The 26,716-nt window shown below is 44.9% G+C and overlaps 1 protein-coding gene across 1 annotated transcript in view; it reads left to right on the top strand.

Moving 5' to 3' along the window:
* Positions 1-26,716, top strand: part of OSBP2 (oxysterol binding protein 2) — a 141,250-nt gene that overhangs the window by 4,351 nt on the left and 110,183 nt on the right. The window contains exon 2 of the mRNA XM_035097530.3: positions 22,175-22,383. Within this exon, the coding sequence (XP_034953421.1) occupies positions 22,175-22,383 (209 nt within the window). The remainder of the gene's footprint in view (positions 1-22,174; positions 22,384-26,716) is intronic.

Here is a 26,716-nt window from a genome sequence, read left to right as displayed (position 1 = left end):
TTTACCTCTATCTAGCCTTTAGTAACTTCTATTGATGCTTCAGGTGAAAATCCTCGCTCTCCAGGCAGGATTCCTAGAACACAGCACAAGCTTTCATACATATTGTGTCCTGCAGGGCTTTAATATGCTTTATAGAGAAAGTGTTCCTGGTCAACACTTCAGATGCATTGGAAATCAAAAACCTCTTGTACAGAACGGTGCCCCAAGCTATTTTCCCATTTAACACACACACTAGGTGAGAGAACACTGCTTTGCTGCTAATCAAATTGCCAGTATTAAATATTGAGACTGCATACTGGTTTGAGAATGACCTTTCCCTGAGCTGAGTAGCAAATGTAAACAGGTTTGTTTCCAAAGACTTGAGAATGTCATAATAGCATAAGAAGAGCTGTGTTGAATTAAGCCAGTGGCCCATCTAGTCCAGCATCCTGTTCTCACAGTGACATATGTGGGAAACCCACAAGCAGGACCTGGGAGCAACAGCCACACTCTTCCCACACCCTTAGTTTTTCCAGCAGCTGGCATTCAGAAACCAATTGCCTCTGGCTGTGGAGGCAGAGTATGCCGGTTGTAGCTAGTAGCCATAGTTGGCTGTATCCTCCCAAGTATTCTGTATTCCTCTTTTAAAGCTGCCCAAACTGGCGGCTGCCACTATTTATTGTGGGAGCTGATTCCATGGTTAAGCTAAGTGCTACGGGAAGTAGGACTTTCTTTTGCCTGTCCTGAATCTTCCAATGTTCAACTTCATTGGATATCCACCAGTTCTAGTGCTATGAGGCAGGAAGCAATACCTTTCTCTACCCACTTTCTCCATGCATAATTTTACACACTTCTGTTTTGCAGCTTCTTGCTCATCTTTTCTATAAATAAAAATGCCACAATCTTTCCTCATAGAGGAGTTTTTCTAGCCCCTTGATCATGTTGGTCTCCTTTTTCTGAATAGGCAGAACTAGAATAGGTAGCTAGCTAAGTAAGAAAACTGTAGGAGGCCCAGAGCATTTATTCATCTTTACATTTATACCTTTGCCTCCAAACAGCGCAAAATGGATATGTGCTTCTGACTCTCCATTTTATTTTCACAACAAACTTGTGAGGTGGATTAGGCTGAGAGACAATGGTGGCCCAGGATCACCCAGGTGGCTTTATGCCTCTGTGGGGAGTTGAATCCTTGTCTCCCAGTTCCTAGTGTGACATTCTAACCACTACGCCACACTTGGCAATATCTAGAGCTTTCATTTCTAAGCAGCAGTTAACACTGCTGAATTGCAGCTGTGTGTTCCTCTTTCCTGTGTGGCTTTCTGTTGTGCTTGCTGAAAACCTTAATTCAATAATGCTTTGGGACAAGCACCCTTCTTTGGGCAGCAGGGGTGGCAAACCTGTGGCTCCCAGGTGACGTTGGGAGCAAACATGGCCAAGGGCCAGGGGTGTTTGGTGTTGTAGTTCAGCAACAGGTTAGCCACAATGATTTACAGCAAATTTGGTGCGTGGGAGGTAGAGCACCTTGTTAACAAGGAAATGCAAAAGAGTGCAGACACAGTTTATTTAACCCAATAGACCAGCTGAAATATTTCACAGTGAAGTCAATATCTCTGCAACTGATGGAGATTTTCAGAAGTCTTTCCCACTGGCCAAATGCAGGTGGGACTCCTTTATTCTTGACACCTGTCGTGTCGTCGGTGAACAGTGAATCAGGTGAACAGAAAAAAGAGAGCCTAACTAGCCGTTATATTCTCACTCAAGGAGAGTGCCGCTACTCCTCTAGCTCACCCATAGCCTACATATTCCATGGAAAGTTTCATAATGCTTTCTATTTGGGTGGGTCTTCGAGTAGTAGGGTTGCTTACAGAACAGCATCTCACACAAGCACAATGTCAGTGAACTTAGCAGCATGATTTAGAGCTCAGATAGCCATCTGAAATGAGAACCCTGATAAGCGGCACGTTGACTTTGTCTGGAACTATTTTGCATAATTCATCTTAAGAAACGTCCTTCGTGCCAAGTGCAGTCCTTGAAGGAATCCTCCAGCTGTGCCTGGCCCCGCTTAGCTAATGTCCTCAAGTGCAGCTATATTTGCCTTTGCAAAAATTCAAGAATGTGCTTCGATAGTATTTATAGCGGACAACTTGCCAAATGTTGACAAGCAAGTACATGCACTCTGGCAGCATTGCAATATGTGCTTGATACTCTACAGAAAATTGAAACAAGACCTTGGTAGAAGTGTGCATTATTAATCTGGCAAAATCTGTGACATGGCAGCAAGAGAGCAGGCAAGTCCAAGTTGGTACAACCACAAATGAGAAACATAAGCCTGGGGTAGGCTGGGAGCATGAGTGTTTCATTATTATTATTATTATTATTTAAATTTATTGGTCATTTTTTAACCAAGGTAACTCAGAATGACTTACAATATATAAACAGTGAAACACGTATATTAAAACTGGCATAAAAGAAAAAGAAAAGAAAAATCTAAAAGACAACCTTATTTTTCAGATTCTGGTTTCATTTTGAAATCTGAAACCGTAAAGTGTTAATTGTAATATGGTAAGAATAGATTGAACTAGGAATTTTGATGGATGTGAAGAATGGTATGAAATTATTGTAAATGTTAGAGTAAGGTATGTAGATTATAAAAGAAAAGGAAAATAAAAAGGATAAGTTCAGACTAGGTTGAGAAGTCGCAGGGAAGGGGTGGGTGGGAGGGGGTTGTCGAGGGAAGGAAATAAGACAATTGTAATTCTGGTATGGTTGTAATTTCTGTTTTTATTGTTTGTGATGAATTGTAATCGTTGAAATATACAATAAAGCTTTTTTTTTATTAAAAAAGACAACCTTATTTTTAAAGGCCAGGAGTAAAACTTGCTACCTGCTCAAGGAGGCCACAGCTAATTAAGAACTGAAGGCCCGCCGAAATAAAAATGCTTTTTGGCTGGCATCTATAGCTATGTAATTGTGGTGCCATCAGGCAAGCATCCCTTGGGGAGACCATTCCACCAACAGAGAGCCACCACTGAAAAGGCCCATACTCCTGTTGCCAATCCTAGGAGTGCAGGGGGCACTATATGATGATTGCAAGGTCTGGGCCAGTTCATATGGGGAGAGGTGGTCTTTGAGGTATAAGGTTTCAGAGGTGAAAACCAGCACTTCAGATTGGTCCCAGTGCAGTCAGGCTGGGATTGGTGTTATTTGCTCAGACCATCTTGCTCTGGTGAGCAACCTGACTGCTGAATTTTGCAGTGCTTTGGAAAAATAACAATAAAGAAAAGGGAGAGTTGAAGAACCACCATGGAGGAATATGTGCTGTAAGGAGAGGCTTCCCCGTGTTCTCCCCAGAAAACACGCCCTGGAATCGTTGGAGGTGGCTGGAGTGATGGATGTCCCCCTTCCAGGGAGCCGACATTTGGAGGTGAAGCCAAGAAGCCCCCTAAAGATACCAGAGTACTATTTTCATGTCTCCCCTGTAAGGTTAGCAACAGTGGCCATGCCTGAGGTGCATGGTGAGTAGTGTTCTTGGAGCCTGGATACTGAAGTAGCCATTAACATCTGTTCATATATATTTATTAAGCCCATTTATATGCAGCTCTTAATTTAGAAAATCATGAAGTGGTTCACAAATAATATAAAATGCACAATGGAAGAACATTTAAAAATAAAACAAACATCACTGACCTTAATACAGTAGCACAATAAAACATTTCCTACAGACTATTGGCTGATCGCCGAAGAATTGATGCTTTTGAATTATGGTGCTGGAGGAGACTCTTGAGAGTCCCATGGACTGCAAAAAGATCAAACCTATCCATTCTGAAGGAAATCAGCCCTGAGTGCTCACTGGAAGGACAGATCCTGGAGCTGAGGCTCCAAGACTTTGGCCACCTCATGAGAAGAGAAGACTCCCTGGAAAAGACCCTGATGTTGGGAAAGATGGAGGGCACAAGGAGAAGGGGACGACAGAGGACGAGATGGTTAACGACTAAACGACTAAACAACAACATTCTACAAATTGAAGGTTGCCTTAACCACCCAAGTAACTGGCCATCCAGAGGCAGGGAGGTCCGTAAAGAGGGCCCCACAACCAAGAAGGCCCGCAACCCGGGACATTTTCCTTAGGGATTTCCACCTAGAAAGGCCCTAAGAAGAACCTCCTCCCATGAACTACATTAGGAGTAGCCACTGCCGTGCCCTCCATATGTTCTGGGACTGTAACTCCCATCAACCCCAGCAAGCATGGCCCATTATCAGGGATGGTGGGAATTGCAGTCCAACGTTTGACAGGCACCATGTTGGCTATACTTGACCTAAATGGTGAGGCTGATGCACTCTGTTGTGTACCTTGGGACCCCAAGGTATTAGAATTTCATAAGCCAATGACAGAAACTGGAATGGGGCTCAGAGCAGAACTTAGAGCTTGGGTTTAGACAATGAGCTATGGTTTTATGGTTTGTTGCTCCTGGTGCATGGCGACCTCACCTGGCGTAGGGGAGGTGCAAAGTGGGGGACTTTTGAGCATGTTGCTCATTTGTGTTTATACCATAGGTAAACTTTATCAATTGTTTAACATGACACGTGAACCAGGTCAGTGTTTAGTCGTAGCCGCTGACTACAAAGGCAGCCACTCTGCCTGAAATGTAGTCCTGGAAACCTCCCCATTTTGGTTTCATGTGACCAGCACTTTCCTGCCAGCTGGACTGAGAAACTACAAAGGGGCTTTGTTTGTAGACTAACAATCACAGAGATATTTTAACTGTTCAGTGCCTTGTAGTGTAATTTCTAATGCTGTACCCTTGCAAAGCAATCTTTCATTTGAAACCTGCAGCGTTGCTGACCTTTATTTCTTTAAATTAGGAGTAGTCACTGTGGTGCCCTCTAGATGTTGGGCTACGACTCCCATAATCTTCGGCCATTGGTCACACTGGCAGGGACTGATGAGAGTGGGAGTCCCGCCCTAGATCAGATGTGGTTGCAGCAGTCACGTATGGGGATGTTGTGATTTGCTGTGTCCGTCTTTACTTTGCAAGGCCTGTCACTGATGTTCTAAAAGGCAGCATGAGCAATTGTTTACTGGGGAGCCTCACATCAGGAAGTGGCCTCCTTCCAAGAGTTGCAGTTCATGATCTCCTACTGTACAGCAGAATATTTATTACACGCATGAGCTCTATCCCCTTTTGAGCAGAATGAATGGTGGTTATGGTTCAGTTAGCATGGTGTTTTTAGAGACTGAGCTTCAGTTAGCATGGTGTTTTTAGAGACTGAGCTTCAAAGGGAAACTTTGCAAGGGTTACATTGCATTGTGAATTGAATGGAGTGTGTATTAATGTGTATTAGTTGGCTTACCAATGCTAGGGTGTCTGTATCAGAAAACTGTTCTGTGAGTTACCAGTGTTATGTAATGAAACAATAACAGTCTGTACTTTTCTGTATTTCATTTTCCCCTGACCTTGCTTTTTACCATGCCATCACCCAAGTATACATTTATTTACCTGCGTCTCAAGAGAGTGCTTCATGCAACTTATGAAAAAAGTGAATGGTTGTTCATGAAAGCTTATGCCTGGCATAGCAAATGTGGTGCCTCTCTGGGTATTTTTGGAAAGCTAACTCACGTAACCCCCAGCCAACATGGCCAACTGCTTCTTCCATCAGTGATAATGAAAGATACGCAACAGCACTTGAGAGGACTTCAGGTTGACTACTGCTGGGTACTGCCATTATAAATTGGTTAGTCTTCAAGGTGCGGACAAGACTGTGTACAATTTTAGGTGCCTCTTATTCCCTTCTGTCTCTTAAGGCAAGGACTGTATTGCTTTTGTCCTTACCAGTTCCGTACTAAAATTCATATAAAAACATGTTGCCATAGCAACTGTAATTATACACCGGGAAACTTTGCAAGATGTTTCTATGTTGCATAACTTCAACAGGGGTAAATGGTGAACTCATTCATGGGAGTACTTAGAAACACTTTTGACCTTCTTCTGTCCCAGAGTTTTCTGGTTCATTATTATTAATCTTCCCAACATGATACACCTCTGCTCAGGGGCGTAACATACGAAGCAGGGCGTAAAATGCTGAGCATGTTTTAAAGAAAGATTTGCCTGTAAATGTGAGTAAAGTAAATGCATTAAAAGTGAGTAGTTATTGCAGTCCAGCAACATCTCCGGATGGATCATAGGTTCTCACGCCTGACTTAGGAATGCAGGAATCTGTTTTTTGTTGAGTCAGATCATTGGTCCATCTAACTCAATATTTTCTGCACTGACGGGCAGCAGCTCTATGTTTCAGATACAAGTTTCTTACAGCCCTACCTGGAAATTGAACCTGAGATCTTATGCATGCAAAACAGATGATCCACCACCAAACTGTGTTTCTTTTTAAACAAGGCTTCATGTTGCTTTGCTTTTGTAATCATAGAATCATAGAGTTGGAAGGGACCCTGAGGATCATCTAGTCCAACCCCCTGCAATGCAGGAATATGGAGCTGTTCCTTACGAGGATTGAACCTGTGACCTTGGCATTATCAGCACAATGCTCTAACCAACGGAGCTATCCAACTATTTCCTTTTTTTAAAAAAATGTAACTGTAGGCTGACTGATCCTGGTATTCTAGGATAGAAGCCAAAGAACAACAGCTGAGTGAATCATTCATATTTACAGAAATCCTGTCCAAGAACACTACAACAATTCATTGTAAGTTAAAGAAAATTAAATTTCATTTTAACAGTGATAAAAAAAGGTAAAGGTACCCCTGACTGTTAGGTCCAGTTGCGGATGACTCTGAGGTTGCGGCGCTCATCTCGCTCTGTAGGGCAAGGGAGCTGGCATTTGTCTGCAGACCAGCATGTGGCCAGCATGACTAAGCCGCTTCAGGTGAAACCAGAGCAGCGCACAGAAACACTGTTTACCTTCCCGCAGGAGCGGTACCTATTTATCTACTTGCACTTTGACATGCTTTCGAACTGCTAGGTGGGCAGGAGCTGGGACCAAACAACGGGAGCTCACCCCGTTGCGGGGATTCGAACCACCGACCTTCTGATCGGCAAGCCCTAGGCTCAGTGATTTAGACCACAGCACCACCCGTGTCCCTCTTTAACAGTAATACGTAACTTAAAACAACAATTGCTTATAAGCGTATGTATGTTAGGGCGTTGGCAGTATTTGACCAAATAGCTTTTTTGACTCTTTTTCGACCTAGTTCAGTGTTCGGGGGGGGGATCGAGGTAGTGCTGCATTGGTACCCAGTACCAACAATTTCATTTCTTTCTTTTTCTTGGTCGAAGAGGAAAATTTGTTTTGTTTTGTTACTTTTGCCTTTGTATTCTTTTTGAAGAAGTGAAACAAAAGTAAAAAGAGGCTGGATTGCCGTTGGTTGGGGATTCTTTAGCTGTGATTTCTGCATTGCAGGGGGTTGGACTAGATGACCCTTGGTGTCCCTTCCAACCTGACAATTTTACGATTCCATGATTTGGGCAAATAATTACTCAGTAATTACTTGGAAGTTTCATGAATCTGCCATGCATATATATTCATGTCAGAGCTACCATCCTATTCCGTTAACTTCATATTCATTGAAATTAGTTAGTCCTTTTGAGCAGTGTATTGAGTGGGTGGGATTAAGTTGGCAGTTCTGGAAGACAACCTTGTTAAGTGTTCCCGAAACAGTGGACTTTCTTGTTAGCTTAAGCATAGAAATAAAACACAAGCAGACTGAATTTCAAGAATGTCTGCGTGTGTTCTGTTCCTGGTGAAGAGCAGCTTTTTCAGCCGGAGGGCCGCATTCCCTCATGGGGAACATTCCACGGGCCACGTGCAAATGATGAACAGAGTCGGGAGCTGAAGTGGGTTTGGCAATAGATGTGACACCTTTGTACAGTAGACTTTATTCCAGCCAGAGGCTTTTACTTAAGCACACATGCTCGTATGCACATATCCCTCCTTCCACCATCCAGGCAAGGTCAAAGGCCTGGAAACGATGCCTTATGAGGAACGGCTTAGGGAGCTGGGTATGTTTAGCCTGGAGAAGAGAAGGTTAAGGGGTGACATGATAGCCATGTTCAAATATATAAAAGGATGTCATATACAGGAGGGAGAAAGGTTGTTTTCTGCTGCTCCAGAGAAGCGGACACGGAGCAATGGATTCAAACTACAAGAAAGAAGATTCCACCTAAACATTAGGAAGAACTTCCTGACAGTAAGAGCTGTTCGGCAGTGGAATTTGCTGCCAAGGAGTGTGGTGGAGTCTCCTTCTTTGGAGGTCTTTAAGCAGAGGCTTGACAGCCATATGTCAAGAATGCTTTGATGGTGTTTCCTGCTTGGCAGGGGGTTGGACTGGATGGCCCTCGTGGTCTCTTCCAACTCTATGATTCTAGGTGTTATCAAAGGCTATCCCCGAGGTGTGACCTAGTCAAATATGGGATATTAATTGTACTTCTGTAGAATGTACAATGGCTGGAGGCAGTAATGTTTATGAACACCAGTTGCTGAAAACCAAAACGGGGTGGGGTGGGGAAATGCTCTTTTGCTCTGAGGGTTTCTCATAAACATTTGGTTGTGTCGCTGTGAGAACAGGATGCTGGCCTGGATGTTCTTAGAAACAATGTTAAGTATTTTTTATACTTTCTAAATGGTTTTACTATTTCAGAGTTCATAGAAGATTTTTTTTTTTAAAAAAACTTCCATTTTGTTTTTACCTTGTACTGTACTGGTAAAAATGGTTTATAAGTTTGTGAAGTGGCCTGTGAAGTGGGGGCACGAATGAAGAATGGCTAGGGTCAGATGTAGAGAGCTTGAGGTTTCCCACCTTTGTATTCTACACAGCATTACGGTTCTCTGCTCAGTGGCGTTTGCTTACTTGATTCCTTATTTCTGCATTGCCAGAAACCAAGATCAATAATCTGATTGATTTTGGCAGCTCTTCTGTTGTTTGGCAGCAAACTGCGCCTACACTGTGTCAAGTTCTATGTTCAGATGGGAGTTGTGGTCCAAAACATCTGGAGTGTGTGTGTGTGTGCATTGATGGAGGAGGCTATTCTGTATTCTAGTACTGTGGAAGCTTCATTCTGAAACGAGTAGAGACGAGTGTGCAAGGAGGACACTGTGCAATTAGAACAGTGTGTCAGTGAATTAAGTTCATTTTGTTCCCTGCATATAAGTTCTGTGCTGTGTGAGGGTGGCAATAAGAGAACGGGCTCTTTCTTCCTGATTGTGGAATGCTCTCCCCCAAAGATGTTCACCTGGCGCCATCATTTTATGCCTTTAGGCACCAGGGGAAAACATTCCTCTTTACCCAATCCTATAGCTATTAAATAATCTATGGCCTGTAAAAGTGTGGAGGAGAGGACTGTTATTATGATGACTCTTTTTTTTTAGGCTGTCTGTCAGTATGCTTTTTATTATGTTTTATTATCATTGATGTTCTGTAATGTGTTTTTAATGTTGTACACTGCCCTGGAATCTTTGATAAAGGGTGGTATATAAATTGAATAAAGGCAGAAGATCCCAGCTTCAGTCCCTGGCTTCTGCAGGTAAGGTGGGGAGAGAATATTCTCTGAATCCCTGGAGAGCCATTGCCATCCTTTTTAGACAGGTGTACCCTGTGGTCTGGGACTCTCAAGACTCTTGAGAGTCCCATGGACTGCAAGACGATCCAACCTATCCATTCTTAAGGAAATCAGCCCTGAGTGCTCACTGGAAGGACAGATCGTGAAGCTGAGGCTCCAATACTTTGGCCACCTCATGAGAAGAGAAGAATCCTTGGAAAAGACCCTGATGTTGGGAAAGATTGAGGGCACTAGGAGAAGGGGACGACAGAGGACGAGATGGTTGGACAGTGTTCTCGAAGCTACGAACATGAGTTTGACCAAACTGCGGGAGGCAGTGCAAGACAGGAGTGCCTGGCGTGCTCTGGTCCATGGGGTCACAAAGAGTCGGACACGACTAAACGACTAAACAACAACAACAACAACACCCTGTGGTCTGACTTCTCAACCTGCATCACTGGGTTTTTGCCAAAGGCTTCGTGGAAGCTTCTGAGGAGGGATTTGAAGGAAAAGGGAGGTGATACCTGGAAGTGGAGGCTAAGGAAGCAACCAGGGCTGCAGCAGCAACTGTACTTGTGCATGGTCAAATTTAGGATGAGGCTGCTGAGGCATTGCTGTGGGAAAGATGATTTGGGCAATGGAATGCTTACATCTGTGGGCATAGAGTTACTCATGAGGGTCCTCTTACCAGAACCCTCTTCTGATGCTGCTCTCAGGGCAGCATTATAAGGCATAGGTGGAGCTGGGTGTTTCTGTACTGCCTCTAGGATCACAAAGTACATTTTTATGGGCTGCTGGCAGCACACCAACCCTTAAAATCATCCGTGCATGCTAAGCGACGAGTCTTCATTGCCACATGTTGATTAAAAAGGGGGGGAAAGTCATAGATCAACATGCCCTTGTCTTAATTGTTCCTTATTTATGCAAAGTTTTGAAGTTGCACTGGTGCTCAGGGTTTCTGCTTGGAAATGCTTTCTCAACGTTTATTTTTATTGAAGTCCCAGAGTATAGTTCCAATGACGCAAAGGAACACCGCCTTGCTGAATCTAAGTAGGTCCAGGTCTAGTCAGTGCTTGGATGGATGATTGCCTGAAAACCATGTGTTAGGCCTCCGTGGATTCCATGATGGGAGAAAGACGGGTTATAAATGTAAGTGAGAAAATAAATACTTTTCGGGTGAATGGTGTAATATACAGTGGTACCTCTACTTACAAATTTAATGCGTTCCGAACGCACATTTGTAAGTAAAAAAAATTTGTAAGTCGAATCCCATAGGAATGCATTGGGAGAAAAAATTCGTAAGTCGAAGCAACCCTATCTAAAAATTCGTAAGTAGAAAAAAATCCTATCTAAACCGCATCCAAGATGGCGGACGGAGCTCCGTTCGTAAGTAGAAACATTCGTAAGTAGAGTTATTCGTAAGTAGAGGTACTACTGTAAATATACTTTTTATGAACAAACCAGAAATAAAATGGATGAAATTCATTCTACTTACCATACATTCTTCAAATTGGCCTGCAGCCTGATGTAATAGTAGTGAGGGCTCTTTTGGTCAACAGTAGATAGTGGGAGTTGTAGCCTCAAACAGCTGCAGGCCACTTGGTTGGGCAAGGCTACCTTAAACATTGTCCCTAATTTCCACTGCTTTTTGGAGACATTGGAAGGGGCAACATTTAGGGCATCTTCCCACAACTGGGTTCTCCTTCTGAGCTCTGGTGTACAGTACAGCAGTCCTTTGTATAGGAAACTTAATTTCATATTTGAAAGTCATGATCTGTCACTTTCCATTTAATAAACCAAGTACTTGAGATGAGACAAGAAGCTTAAGCCCAGAGCTCCTGTGCTATTGGATAACCTGTTTCAAATACATTAACCTGAAGATGGGTTAAGAAAAATCTTTAGGACGAATATGCTACTGCCTGCATTTTGTTTGCGAGCAACGTTTATTTGTCATTTATAGCTCTGTCCCAGAATGGGACTTTTGTCGCTGTTGCAAAAGTGGTGATATTTTTATAACAGAAGGTTTCTGCAGGTGGGTTGCAAAATGGAAAAGGTGGTGCAGGGAAAGAGTGGATTTCTCGGAAGCATCCTAAAAGTAGCCAGTGCATGGATTGTTTTTTGTGAACTGCATGTAGAAGAGGCTAGTTGCCTCCCACCCCTTTCCCCCAAGAATGTTTTGTTCTCAAGTCTCCTGTTCTGCCCATTTTTATGACTTTGTTTTGTGACTGGACAGGTGGAATTTCCCTACCATAACGTTCTACACACATGTAGAGCACAGGCATACAGTGGTTATGAATAAAAGGCCACACCTAAGGGCAGCTCTGCACTCATTTGAATGAACAGGAAATTCCTGTCTTCACTGAGATTATGAGGACAAAAGAGCTATCAGGGAGAAGTTGATTACCATATTTTTCGCTCCATAAAACGCACCTTTTCCCTCCTAAAAAGGAAGGGCAAATGTCTGTGCATCTTATGGAGCGAAGGCACTGGAACGGCAGCGGGATCCCTCGGCTGCCGCCGCAGTCACAAGCAGAGGGATGCCTACAAGCAGAGGGATGCCTCTGCCACTGGAGCCATGGTTCACGGCTCTTCCTCCGCTGGCTTTACAGTGAGCCGGGAGGAGGGGTCCCTTCTGTGAGCTGTGCGCAGCTCCGCTCAAGCAAACCCTCAGTGAATTGGGGACTTCCCCTGCATGCAAAGACAGGTTCTGGCGGCTTGAGCTGGCAAGACCTAGAGTGGTTCCAATGGTAAAGAAGACGGTTCCTGCACAGGGAACTGAGGGGCAGATGTGGCTTGTCCTCCTGGGAAAGATAGCCCCTCTAGGAGAAGGCAAACTCTGACCTTAAATCTCCGCTGCCTTGTGGGATATCTTTGGGAGAAGAAGAGACCAAGGAGTAAACCCTACACCAATCCAGAATGGTATCCTTAAGACGGTTGGGTGACGCCATGTACGCCTCCTTCTGGCAACTCCTGTAGCCAAGCTGGTACCAAACGTATTGCTTTCCTTTCCTTTGGACCACATCAGCGAGGTCAAAAGGAGTGACCTCCATACACACTGACCAGGCTTGCGCCCCAAGGAAATCACGTCTGTGCTGCTAATGCAGCGGTTTGACTTCACCCCCAGGGGAACACTCCACTGTCTCTTGAGACAAATGGATGCCAACAACTTTAAAATGCATGTGAAGTAATGTATACTTAGTAAAGCACTGGCCTTACAAAATTGCATTCCAGGAATAATTGCTGCGGGGTTAGGAATAGTTCAACCCCACCTCAAAGATACTTGGGCATGTAGGTGGGCCAGCTTTTATAATAAGCATGTTGTTGTTGTTTGTTTAGTCGTTTAGTTGTGTCCGACTCTTCGTGACCCCATGGACCAGAGCACGCCAGGCACTCCTGTCTTGCACTGCCTCCCGCAGTTTGGTCAAACTCATGTTCGTAGCTTTGAGAACACTGTCCAACCATCTCGTCCTCTGTCGTCCCCTTCTCCTAGTGCCCTCCATCTTTCCCAACATCAGGGTCTTTTCCAAGGATTCTTCCCTTCTCATGAGGTGGCCAAAGTATTGGAGCCTCAGCTTCACGATCTGTCCTTCCAGTGAGCACTCAGGGCTGATTGCCTTAAGAATGGATAGGTTTGATCTTCTTGCACTCCATGGGACTCTCAAGAGTGTTTTTGTAACCCCCAGCCTGAACCAGTTGCCACCAGCTCATGCATTCTTTTTATTTAGTTTGATTTTACATAATGCTTGTCTTGTATTATATTGCCCCCTTCTGAACTCTGCCACTTATTGTAATAACAGCAGCAGCAGCAGCAGCAGCAGCAGCAGCAGCAGCAGCAGCAGCAGCAGCAGCAGCAGCAGCAACAACAACACTTTTTATTAAGCAAAGAACCAAGTTGTGTTTGAATATCTCTGTTCACATATAATGATAAACCGTATCCTAGGAAAACTGACTGACTAGGCTGACTATGAATGAGCAGCATGCTACCTGCTCAAATCCTGACAAACTCTTATTTTCTGGGTTGGAAGGAAACAACAGCTGTGGATCCTTAGAAAAATAAGACTTAGAGTTGTCTTGCCCCCAAATGGCAACTAGGCATTCCGTTTTGTTGACCGTAACCTTGGTTTAAGGAGCCATTTCGTGTCCATCTTATATATATGAGTTTCTAACACTGGTAGTGAGGATGTTGTGATATCAGCTAAGCTTTCTGTTATATCTCCACTGTTGGAGGCAGTATGCCTCTGAATACCAGTTGTTGGGAATCACAAGCGGGGAGAGTGCTGTTGTGCTCAGACCCTGCTTCTGGGTCTCCCACATGTATCTGGGTGGCCACTGTAAAAACAGGATGTTGGACTAGATGAACCGTTGGCCTGATCCAGGAGGGCTGTTCTTACAGTGTTTTGTTCTGATTCATAGGCAGTCCGGTGCTCAAATATTGTTTGAGTAACCACACGGTACAATTTGTTTTTAGAGGTTGCGCCTGCATTTTTCATTGCACTTGGAGAGAGGGAAACTAGGACATGCATCGCCTGTTGATGTAAGTGTATCTGAGCACCTGGCTTCTCCTCAAAGGCTATTCATCATCCTACTCTGTGGCTCTGGAGACAAAAAGATGAGTTCCATGATGCAGCATTGCTTGGAGTCCTTGAGGCATCATGTGATGCGGCTTGATCAGAAACACGGCAAAGCACTCTGCCTTGGATGCGTGGGAGTCTCAGAGAGGCAGCGCTTGGGCTCAAGGCCACTTCGGGTTGCGTGTGGGGGGGACTGAGAGAATGAAGCCACACCAGAAGTTTCTGATTTGCCTAGGACCAATGGAAGAGGAATGACATATGTAGCACAGCTTCCAAGGATGGTGTATGGTGGGTCAGATGCTTGCTGAGTGTCTTCAGAAACTGTATTATTAGGACAGTAACAGAATCACAAAATCTACTCTCTTCTGCAAGACTTGAGATTTCTAGACATAGGTGCCAAGTTCCGGATTGAAAAATCCGGGATCAGCAGCGTCGCGGCACTGGAAGTCGCTTCTATGCACTTCCGGACATGCATAGAAGCGACTTCTGGCACTGCGGACATTTTGGAAATGGGCACAGCAGCATCGGAAGTCGCTTCTACGCATGTCCGGAAGTGTGTAGAAGCGACTTCCGGTGCCGGCACGGCACCAGAGGAACATGGCCGCCGGCAGGAGCTCCGTAATCTGGGGGACTACGGGGTATTTTGCCATTCGGGACACCTGCAGGAAACGGTAAGAAAATATGGGGTTTCCCCGGGGAAAACGGGGTACTTGGCAGCTATGTTTCTAGAAGTCCTGAGATGTTTTGCTGGCTGTGGGCTGATGGGAGTTGTAGTCCAAAACATCTGGAGGGCAGTGTTCGCAAACTCCCATTGTTCTAGGAACATTTTGTGACCGGGAATTTCATTAGCATGAGCAGTTTCTGAGTTCTGGGTGCAGTACTATGCCTAAGATTTCAGATTAAAACTGCAGAGTGGAAGGAAAGGAGGACCTTTTTCTGCCTCCCCACTTCTATCTACTCTCTGAAGACTGGTGAAGAGCCCTTCTTAAGAATAATAAGGGGGTGGGCAGGGGAAGGACTAGTAGACTATGTGAAAAATGAACATAATATTTAAGCTGCAGTTTATTCATTTTCAGCTTTGTATTGTTATACAAAAGCATGCCTAGACAGTCCATTGCAGTGGTTATAAGCTAGATTTATGTTGCCATTTAGCACCTAGCTTTCATATCTCAGTTTCTTAACACTGCTGGAGGGTTCTAAGTTGGTGAAGGCTTCTCTAGGGAATAGCAGCATGGGGTGACATGCACCTGCATCAACTCTAGGCTGGGGTTCAAGCAGCCTTCAAGTGATCAGTGTTAGAAATTAGCCAGGCGCATTTTGCACCTGGCTATTGACCACTTGCAGCCAAATGAAGATGCCTGGGCGCCAGGATGGCTGCTGACATCTCCACCATCTGGAGGTGCGTGCCTGCAGATCATTGGATCTTGACTGTTTGCGCACACTAATACCACATCCTGCAGAATCCTATCAGTTATATTTTATCCGCACAATCGGAATGAATTTCAAGAAACAAAATGCTTTTTCTGTGCAGCCTGAGCGGGAGCAGTCACCATTAAAAAATAGAGGTGGAGTAGGTCAGTATACATGTGGACTGTCCCTGGACCAAGTGTCTTTAATTCTTTAAGTTCTCAAAGATCTTAAGTCTTCTGTACTAGCCACATGTTTAACTGAGAATCAATCACAGTCAGTCCATCATTTGATAAATAAGACTTTAGACCAGGGGTCCGCGGGCTAGATGCGCCCAATTGGCCTCCCAATCCGGCCCGCGATGACCCCCGCCGCCCGCTGCCGCCACCCGCTCTTACGGCACGCAGCGCGGTGGCGCTCTTCCAGGTCGGGAAAAAGCGCCAAAAATCGTTTGTGCGCATGCGTATGGGCCTCTCCCGACCCAGAAGAGGTCATTTCTCTCCCAACCCAGAAGATCGGCGCGGGGGGCACCGGCCCAAAGCCGGGTAAGTCTGGGGACCCCTGCTTTAGACTCATCCTACCACAAAATGGCAACAAGGCATTCTGCTTTGGCAAACTGTAACTTTGATTTAAGGAGCCATTTAGTGCCTAGCTAGTTTATACAGTATCTATCAGAGTTTCTAACACTGTTAGCGACATACATGTTCTGCTCTTGAACTGTTTTGTACCAGGGAAACGTTGTTGCACAATAGATTCTGCAATCTGTTGCTCAACAGGTTTCCGCTACTGCAGCTGTTGTATTGGATTTTTCGGCAGAATGTTAAAGCTCACTCATCTGCTAGCACATGACACTGGTCTCCAGGAAATTTAAAAACCCAAAGAAATTTTGACCCTTAAAACACACACACACACACACGCGGCATATAGCCAGCTTCCTTGTAGGGTGGAGTTGCAAATCCTTTTTACATCCTTTAATGAATCAACTATATTGGCTTCAGAACAGCTTCGTAGACATCGGAAACAGATGAGATCACTTCCCCAAACTTGCGAATCAGCAAAATACAGTCTGTATTGTACATTGGTGTAGACATCGGAAAGGTATTCTCGTTTAAACATGGGGTGAATATTGGGATGAAAGGCCCCATTGCCTTGGCCCAAACACAACAAGCATGCATTGGTCACTAGACAGACAAGTCATTAAGGGTATCTGGTAATTATACCTCAGTGTTGTGACCAGAAGATATGTGAGAGTAGTTGCAGTCACCCATTTCATACAAAACTTACTCTTTGGGATGCCTTCCTCTCAGGGTTTGGAATTAGCAGGGCACCAGGTGCATTTTGCACCTAAAGATTCTCCATTTGCAAGCACCTCAAAAAGTCTGGGTGGCATTTTTTGCGCCTGGCTGACACTCAAGGATTACTGAAATGTATGTGCTTTGAAGCCTCGAAGTATATGCTAAGGATAGACAAAATGTTCAGGAGTTTAACAATAAAGAGTGAGAGTGCTTTGAAAATTGAAGTATGGTACCAATATTTTTTATTGTAAACACCAAATTAAACATGTATTTACAATTTCTGTTAAAAGTGTGATATTCACAATGTGTCACATGTGAATTTCATATTAGTTCATGCTTATCAAAATAATAAAGAAAAAGCCCCCCCCCCAAATGACGACTAGACATTCTTTTTTGGTGCCCACAATCCAAGTCCCAGAAGCCATTTGGCTCCTAGCTTTTCTATCCCAGTTTCTAACTGCTTACTGGTTTCGTGATCACCCTGAACCTTTTGGAGACAGTATGTCCTCAGGACTAAATGAGTCTTGGAATCGTGTGCTACCACCCACAGTGATTCGGTGGACAATTCTGTCTCTTTTAATTTTTCTAATTCTTTTGACTGTGTCCTCTTTGATGTACTGTACTTGTGCTTCTATGCTCAAGAGATAAGTGTCCCACTGGTTTTCTCCACCCTAATAGGCTTCCATTATCCTAGCAGTGCACACTTCCAGACCAATTCCATTTTGCAGGTGGGATTAAAACTGTAGTCCAGCAAATTCAGGTTGCACAACATGGATTTGGTGCTCTCGTGCAACAAACATGTTTCCAAAAATAAGAAGCCAAAACAAAAAATCAATAAGGTATAACTTCTCTGCAAAATAAAATTGGAATGTCTGCTCAGGCAGGGTTGGGAAGTGACCTTAATTAATCTTTACAAACAAGCATGCTCACTTAGACTAGATAAGGTTTCAGTTTATAGCTGAGGTGGCAATTAACAGTGTATGGAGTTCTTCACATAATTTTTATTTAACCAAGTGCTAAACATTAGGTGTTTAAAACAGTGTTCCATGTGTATTTTGCATTCTTTTCTCAATTCCTTATTTAGGTGCCCTCTTGCTAATATCCTTCTGTTAATACCAGCAAAAATGACGGAAGGTTGATGTTCAGTTCTAGCATTATCTTTGTGTGTGTGTGTGTGCCTACATAGTAATCCAGGACTGTCTCTCTCCCACTCCCTCCGTACATGCTTCTTAAGGATTATCTCATATTTGAGACTGGAAACTTGCCCATGTATTTTTTTATTATTCAGTCGTTGAGATGCTAACACTGAGTAGGAAAATCTGTCGAGATACTGGGCTATTCACTCCTGAAGGGCACCTTTACGGCTCTGTGCATAGCAGTAGATGGGGAAGTGTCTGCTGAGAGCACTCTGGGAGTGTCTGCTTGCAAGTAGGGAAAATAGATTTCCATGTTATCTTTAAAAGTGATCATTAAAAAAACAAACCTCCCTTTAAAAAAACCATCCCCTTTTGAGAGTAAAGGAGCTGGTCAATGTCCTCTGGAATGCAGTCCAGCCATTTTGGTTTGTTGAATTTATCCTCTGGGAATGTGCATGTGTCTGGAAGTAATTCACGAATGACTGATTTCCAAGCAAAGTCTTGAGCAAGACACGTGCAGCTTGCTGAACACTGCGATCCACGTTGGCAGCATTGTGAACTGTGCTCATTCAGTTTGTTCCAAGTTACACACACCCCCTTTCAAACACAAGTTATCTGGGTAACTTAAAATAAAGCGTTAGAAACTTCTTAAAACAGCTAATACATTAAAATAAGCTTAAAAACTGCAAGTTGCTGTTTAATTGAGATTAAACCGGCCAGCATGCTAAGACATTAAAAAGTCTGGTAAAATAAAGCAGGTTTTGCTTGGTGCTGGAAAATGCATTGGAGCAGGTGAGCTTCTTGGGGAGAGCATTCTGGAACTGGGGTGCCACTAGTTGGAAAGGCCTTATTTCCAGTAGCACCTGCACCACACCTGGGAGGACAGGGAAACCCAGAAAAAGACCTTTGAGGATCTCAAAGTAGAGCAGAGGCACATAAAGAGATGGGTACTTTGGCTCCAACACACTAGGAGTTTGTGAGTCAGGACCAGAACTTTGAACTGCTCAAAGCAGCTGATCCCAGTACAGTTGTACCTTGGTTCTAGAACAGAATGTTTTCTGGGAGTCGGTTCGACTCTCGGAACAGTTCGAAAACCAAGATGCGGCTTCCGATTGGCTGCAGGAGTGTCCTGCAGCCAATCAGAAGCCGCGCTGGACATTCGTCTTCCAAAAACCATTTGAAAACCGGAACGATCACTTCTGGGTTTTGATCGTTCGGGAGCCGATTTGTTCGGGAGCAAAGGCGTTTGAGATCCAAGATACGACTGTAGCAGCCTAGCAGCCGTATTATGAAATAACTGCAGTTTTCTGCATATCTTCCTTGCAGGTTTAAATTTGCATATGGTTTCCATGAATATGGCTTCAGATGCCAAACGGAAGCTGGTGGGTGGGTTTTATTGCTTTTAACCATCTGGGTGGGCACCTTGGACTGTTCAACCTGCACTTAAATTTAGCAGCATCTTAGCTGCTGGGATTTTACATCTTCATTTCTGATAATTTTGCATTTGCTTTGGTTGCAGCAAAATCACGATGCCTTTAGTGAAAAAAACCAGGAAGGTCTTAAGCAGCCCTACAGAGGCAGGATATTACACACGGCATGGCTTAGGCTCTGCCTAGACTAGAGCAACTTCGTTCCATTCAGAAAGTCCCAAATTAGTTCCCAATGGCATCTCCATGCAGGGATGGGAACGTGCCGTCTTGAAAACCTGGAGAGTCGCTGCCAGTCAGGGTAGACAGTACAGAGTGAGATGGAAGCAGGTTGCATAAATGTTCCAAGTGCTCCAGAATACAGTTGAATCATTCCTGTAAAATAGTGACGACCTGGAAGCTACCCAGACATAGGAAATAGGCTTGTTTTTGTCTCCCTTCTTAATATCTTTTTCAGAGTGTACTCTGAAAAGGGCAACCAAAATGTTCAAGGGGGTGGCACAAGTCCCCTATGAGGAAAGGTTAGGGAACTATGGAATTTGCTTCCACAGGAAGTAATGACAGCCACCAACTTTGATGGGCTTAAAAGGGATTCATGGAGTTTAAGGCTCTCAGTAGTTACTTGCCAGAATGACTGTGTTCTATCTCTGCTGTTGGAGGTCCAAATGTCAGCTGCTGGGAATCGGGGTGGGGGGGAGACTGTTGTTACACTTGCAGACTTCCCACGGACACCTGGTTGACCACTGTGAGAACAGGATGCTGGACTAGGTGGGCCTTTGTCCTAGCCCAGCAAGGCTGCACTTATGTTCTTAGGTATAAATCTAATAATTAGATTTTGAAACTGTGGCAGGGACTGACTTGTTTTTAATATCTGTGCACTGCCCAGAACACTTGGGACTCTTCATACAGCAGGATTAGAATAATACGCAGCAATGATAGTTTATGCGGAGAAAAAGATCACTTTCCTCACAGTCTCGCCATATTCACATGCCCAGGGATTTTCCAAAGCACAACTCTGTTGTTTTTTTTGTTTTTGTTTCAGCTGCCTTAAGTATGACTACTGCCTGGAAATTATAGTCTTACTGCTGTCAAACCTTCCAGCTATTTTCGAGGCTTAGGGACCCCACAGCAAAGTAAACAGGCTGCTACTCTTTGAATGGGCTTGCAGGAGACAGAGTTGAGTTTCCGGATAATTCTGTTTGTTCTTTGACAACTTATGAGCAAACATATGCTTTGCAACAGGACAGCAGGTACGCAGGACAATTGAAACATTTTCACAAGGAGCTTAGACTTCTTGCTTGCTTGAGGAAGAACGTGTCTCTTTTGATATATAACATTGTCAGTTGGCATTACTTAAGGCACACCCACTACTGTAGTTTCGACTGTCAAGACTAAAACACTCGGTTTCACCCAATTTGTCATGCACAGGTGACTCCCTAACAGGTGCACAGCAGCCTTCACCAACTTGGTATGCTCCAGATGTTTGGACTACAATTCTGTAGTACATACAGTAGCTGCCTACTGCCTGGGGCTAATGGGGGTTGTCGTCCAGAACATCTGGAAGGCACTAGGTTGGTGAAGGCTGATTTTAAGGTGCCGCTTGCTTTGAGTTAAGTTTATACAGTGGTACCTCGGTTTATGAACTTAATCCATTCCTGAAGTCCGTTCTTAAACCAAATCCGTTCTTAAACCGAGGCACACTTTCCCTAATGAGGCCTCCCGCCGCCGGTGCCCTTCCATCGTTCGGTTTCCGTTCGCAGACCATGGTAAAGTTTGCAAACCGAAACTCTACTTCCGGTTTTGTGGAGTTCGTAAACCGAATAGTTCGTAAACAGGACTGGTCGTAAACCGAGGTACCACTGTACCGAAATCTAGGTTTTGATTTCTGTGTTACCAGTTTTGGTTTCAGTATATTTGCAAAACAAACGAGGCATCAGGAAGCCTTGCTGACCTTTGGCAAATTACCCAGAGATCTACAGTACTAGGTAAAGGGACCCCTGACCATTAGGTCCAGTCGTGACCGACTCTGGGGTTGCACGCTCATCTCGCATTATTGGCCGAGGGAGCCAGCGTATAGCTTCCAGGTCATGTGGCCAGCATGACAAAGCCGCTTCTGGCGAACCAGAGCAGCACATGGAAACGCCGTTTACCTTCCCGCTGTAGCGGTTCCTATTTATCTACTTGCATTTTGACGTGCTTTCGAACTGCTAGGTTGGCAGGAGCTGGGACCAAGCAACGGGAGCTCACCCCGTCACAGGGATTCGAACCGCCGGCCTTCTGATCAGCAAGCCCTAGGCTCAGTGGTTTAACCCACAGCGCCACCTGGGTCCCTTACTACAGTACTAGTAGACCCCAATTTTCCTTCTGTCCACCCCTGATCTAGGATTCCGCAGTGAAGGCACTGCGTACAGCAGAGCTTTCCAACCTTTTCATGTTGGTGACACACTTTGTAGACATGCATCATTTTGTGACACAGTAATTCAATTTTACTAGCAAACCAGAGGTTAAACTAACACCTTTGCAGCCCCGAGGGGAGCATTCACGCGACACACTTACACACTGCAGCTGACTTACTAATGTGTCGCGACACACAGTTTGGAAAGCTCTGGTGTTCAGGGTTTCCTGGCACAGTTCAAAGTTTCCTGGACCTGCTGCCTGAAGGAAGTTTTACTTAATGCAGTCATGCTGGAATCCTGCTTTCAGTGCCTAAGGGAAGTCCTGGCTGGGGAGTCCCCCCGCCCCCCTGTGCACCTTGCTAGCCTTGAAACCCAAAGCGCTTGCTTATGCTCCTTCCCTTGTTCCTTTTTGCAGGACTCAAGCTGAAATGGCTCACACCTGCCGGGGAACCATCAACTTGTCAACGGCTCACATCGACACGGAGGACTCCTGTAATATTGTGCTTTCCAACGGGGGAAGGACTTACCACCTGAAGGCTCACTCAGAAGTGGAGCGGCAGCGGTGGGTCACTGCTTTGGAGCTGGCCAAGTCCAAAGCCATCCGCATGAGGAACGACCAGTCAGGTAGAGTCCGTGCTTGGTGGGGGAGGATCTTTCTGTAGGCCCCCTCCTCTCCTGCAGAACACCCCAGTGGCGGAAGAAGTTGCAGGGGGAAACTGGGGCCCGAGGAAGCATTGCACTGTTCCTTGAGAATTGCACGGCCCTTTTTTGGAGGTGCAATGTCGTAAAAGGAGCACTGAGCTAAATCTTGGCTCCTACACCAGAAAACTAAACAAATCACTAGATTCTAATCCTTAATGTGGGTGCTGCAGGGGCTGATTATGCAAGGCTCCTTAAGGTTCTGCAGCCAGAGGGAGGTGCTTTGCATGCCTGACCGTCCTCTCTTAAGAATTTGGATAGGTCAGCATGAATCAGCAGAGCAAGCAGCTTTTCCACACAGCTGTGAGCTTGGGCCCAAAGGAGTTCAGAAGCAGTACTTCAGCATTTTAAAACCAGAAATCCACAGGGCTCGTTATATTTTGACCAGACCTGCCACCCAGAATCTCTTTATTTTAACCGTTAATACCTTTGACACAAACACACAGTCTTAGGGTGGCGTAAAGGTCTTGCCGCTGTGTTGAGTGACGGTGATGCTAATGTTACATTTGACCGAGATGGAATGAAGAGGGCTTTCCAGGCTAGTAAATGAACTTGGGAGGTGTTGGTTTTCTGTGACACAGTCTTCAAGGCGGTGACCACCGGCGGTGACCTTATCGGGCTCCAGGTTTGCGGGGTGGGGAGCTGCCTTGCGCAACTCGCGCTTCCCTTTCGGTAGTGTGCAAGCTGTTGGTGAAGGCCCAGGGATGCTGTGTCGCTTCTCTCCCTCCGCCACAGGTCAAGCAGTGACTACCAGCCGTGCATGCCTCACGACCAGCCAGGGACTTGGTAAGGCACGTTGTCGGCCTGTTTAAGTGAAAGAGCAGGACAGCACCTGACAAGCCCCTGTGTGTGTGGCTGGAGAATTGAGCGAGGGTTGTGGCTCGGTGGTAGAGCATATGCTTTGCATGCAGTGAAGGTTTCCAGGTTCAATCCCCGGCATCTCCAGGAGGGGCTGGGAGAGACACCTGCCTGAATTCCCAGAGAGCCTTATAGGGGTTGTGAAGGGCAGGCAAGTGTGCAGGGGGAAATGGGGATGTAAAAGTGGACAGGTTGTCCCTGTATTCTCTTCTCTTTCCTCGTCTCTGCAGTTACTAATTGGAAAGGGCAATGGGTTCGAGTGCCCATTTTGCATGCAGACGGTCCCAGGTTCAATCAGTCGATGTTTATTATGGCAAAGCAGCCAGCATACACCCAAGGTTCAATCTGATAGGGTTTCTGTCTCAAACCCTGGACAGCTGCTCCCATTCGGCATAGACAGTGTTGGGTTAAATGGACCGGTGGTCCGACTTTGGTATTAGACCGCTTCCTGTGTTTTGGTTTGAGGGGGTCAGAGGTTGTGCAACTATGCAACCCCTTCCTCAGTCTTACTTCTCCCTTACAATTTCCAGCCACTTGAGGGTTTCTACAGGAGAACGTTTGTCTTGATATAGTTTCAGGAGGTAAATTTGCAGCAGGTTTATTTATAGAGGAACTGTAAAATCTTTAAAAAACATATATTCAAGGCTGCAGTAAGTGGGGGGGGGGTAGGAGGGCAGGGGGGAGCAGCTTTCCCCAGGACAGTCTTCCCCAGCCTGATACCCTACAGATTTTTTGTTTGTTTTTTGGACTACAGCTCCCATCAGCCCCAGCCAACATGGCCAATGGCCAGGGGTGATGGCAGTTGTAGTCCAAAAGGTGCCAGGTTTGGGAAGGCTGCCCTAGGAGTATTACTGGAAGAACCTTCCTTTGGAATGAATAAAGCAGTTCTCCTAAGCCACATGCTTGAGTAATGAAAGGAAGGTGGTGGTATTATATATTTTGGTACTGCTGTATGGAGATAATAAACACTTAAGATACATCAGGGCCATTTCCAGGGCTTCTAGGAATGCATCTGCAGGTGTGAAAATAGTAACGTAAGCAATGGCTCAACGTCTTAGGCGCAGCTTCCAAGGCTGTAAAGCAGGTGTGGCCAGTACGGTGCCCTCCATATACTTTGGACTACAGTTCCCATAACTCCTGACCATTGGTCACGCTGATGGGAATTGTAGTCCAACAGCATCTAGACAGCACCACATTGGCGACCTCTTGCTATAGACATGGTTCTCAATAAATTATATGTAAACAAAGTTATTAAACTCTTTCTTCCCACCCTTCCTGAACCTTTTTGCTGTCAGCCTGTCGCCATGCTATTACCTTGCCCTGAATCGCTTTCTACCAAAGATGCTTCTGCTTCTCTCCCCGCCCCCCCTCAATACATGCACACAGGTTCCTTTAGGATGTCACATTATTCTTCCTCTTTTCCCGCTAGCCCAGGCCCCCTCAGCCATGTGTTCATTAAATCCACGCCCATTAGACCCAAATTCAGTACTTTGTCATCTCGGCCAGACTTGTTTCCCCTCCGTCTGTTCGCAGGGATGGATGTATTCGCTAGCGGCTCCTTTCTGACACCCTTGACTTCAGGAAGCCCCAGTTTCATTCCACTTTGAAGGAGAGCAATGTCATAACACAGATTAAAGGGATTTTTAATCCTCTTTAGAGACCATAAAACCGCGTTTTGCCTACATCTGGCACTAAAAATAAACAAGCAGTCCACCCCAGGATTTTTTTCAGTTCTCTCTCTCTCTTTCTCTGCAAGTCTGATTAATTCCTGCTGACTTAAATGGAATAAGTATAGTGGTTCGGTATTAAAACCTGTTGAGTCTCCCCTGCAGAAGCTGGTAGGGGCTGCCCAAGGGACGTAGGAGCATGTTGCCCTTTTATGGAGGCTGCTGGGCGTCTTTTTAATTAATCATGCTCTACAAGCCCTCCTGTTATTTCTGCTTCTTTTCATCACACAGGCTGGTTGTGCTTGCTTGGGCTTAATGGGTGTGAACATTATGCAACATGAGCTGGCTGCTTGGTTGCCGGGTCACTTGGGGTTGCCACTTGCTCCTTTCTAGCCCCCTTGAATGGAGGGTCTTTTGCTCTCGTCTCTTGAGAGCTGGCACATGCTCCCCCAGCCCAATGAGCATCAGGATCTGCCCCCTCACTTCCATCAATCTAGTTCCAAAGCTTTGCGCCTGGTATAAAGGCAGGGTTGCATCATCAAGATGCCCTTTGCAAAATCACAACTGCCTCATCTGGGATAGAACAATGTTTCATTCGATCAGGAAGTTGTGTGTGTGGCTCCAGAACCTAAATCTCCTACCTGTTGCCTGAGGCTTCCTTCCTATGTCGGCTGAAGAAGAGAGTCCAGATGAGCAAAAATAATAATTTCCCCTCGTCCGTGAATCACTAGAGCGTAAATGCCATCTTCCTAAGGCTGGAGGAGAAAGGGTATGATGCTCTTTACACACTAGCGTGACTTTATTTTATTTTTTTAATAATGATTTTTATTGATTTTATAAACACAAAAGAGATAAACAAAAGATCAACAACAACTTAAAAAGCAGTAGAACACATTAAAGAACAATAACATAACAATAAAAAAGAAAGAAAACAAACATCTAGATACAAATACAGATTTCTTTAACATTGTATATAGGGACCTCCTCGAGTTCCCTCCATCTGCTCTTCATTTCATTTTTATCTTTTAGCAATTTCTAATGCATTTCTATATACATATCTTAAAATTTCAAATCTATCCTTTCTGTATACTTCACTTAGATTTTAAATCCTCAGCTTCTATACAATTCTAAATCTATTCTTGGTATACAATTTTTGCATGTTTTTTTTCAAATAGATTTTAAAGTCTTTCCACTCTTCTTCAGTCGCTTCTTCTCCCCGGTTGCGGATTCTTCCGGTCATCTCAGCCATTACACACTAGCGTGACTTTATATGAGAATCTTTAGTGTGGCTTTAAATGAGAGCCTTTGCTGGGAATCTCTACTGTTGCACTCACTTCCTGCTTTTGGGCTTCCTGTTGGGGGCACCTGGTTGGCCGCTGTGAGAACAGGATGCTGGACTTAGATGGGCCTTTGGTGGTTCTTACATTCTTAAAACGATGTGGAGCCTTGCTCAGATGGAGATGCTGGCTTACACATCTCATACACTTGGCTGGGCTGTAATACTGACATTCACATCTGGGCCTGAGGGTTGGTATAGCTGTAGGCTGACTCTCTGCGCTTCAAGGGAGACGGACTCCTTTTGTACTGTTTACACTGCTGCATCCAGTCTGTTTTGATCCATTTGCACGCTCCCTGTCTTGCCAGCTGGCAAATCTTTCTTTCTTTTTCTTTTTCTAATAATAATTTTTATTAGTTTTGTAAAGAAAAGAATAACAAAGACATACAAAAAACAA

The sequence above is a fragment of the Zootoca vivipara genome, chromosome 16 (genome assembly GCF_965207765.1).
Source record: "Zootoca vivipara chromosome 16, rZooViv2.hap1.1, whole genome shotgun sequence".
NCBI classification, from domain to species: Eukaryota; Metazoa; Chordata; class Lepidosauria; order Squamata; family Lacertidae; genus Zootoca; species Zootoca vivipara.
This window is presented reverse-complemented; position numbering and strand designations above follow the sequence as displayed.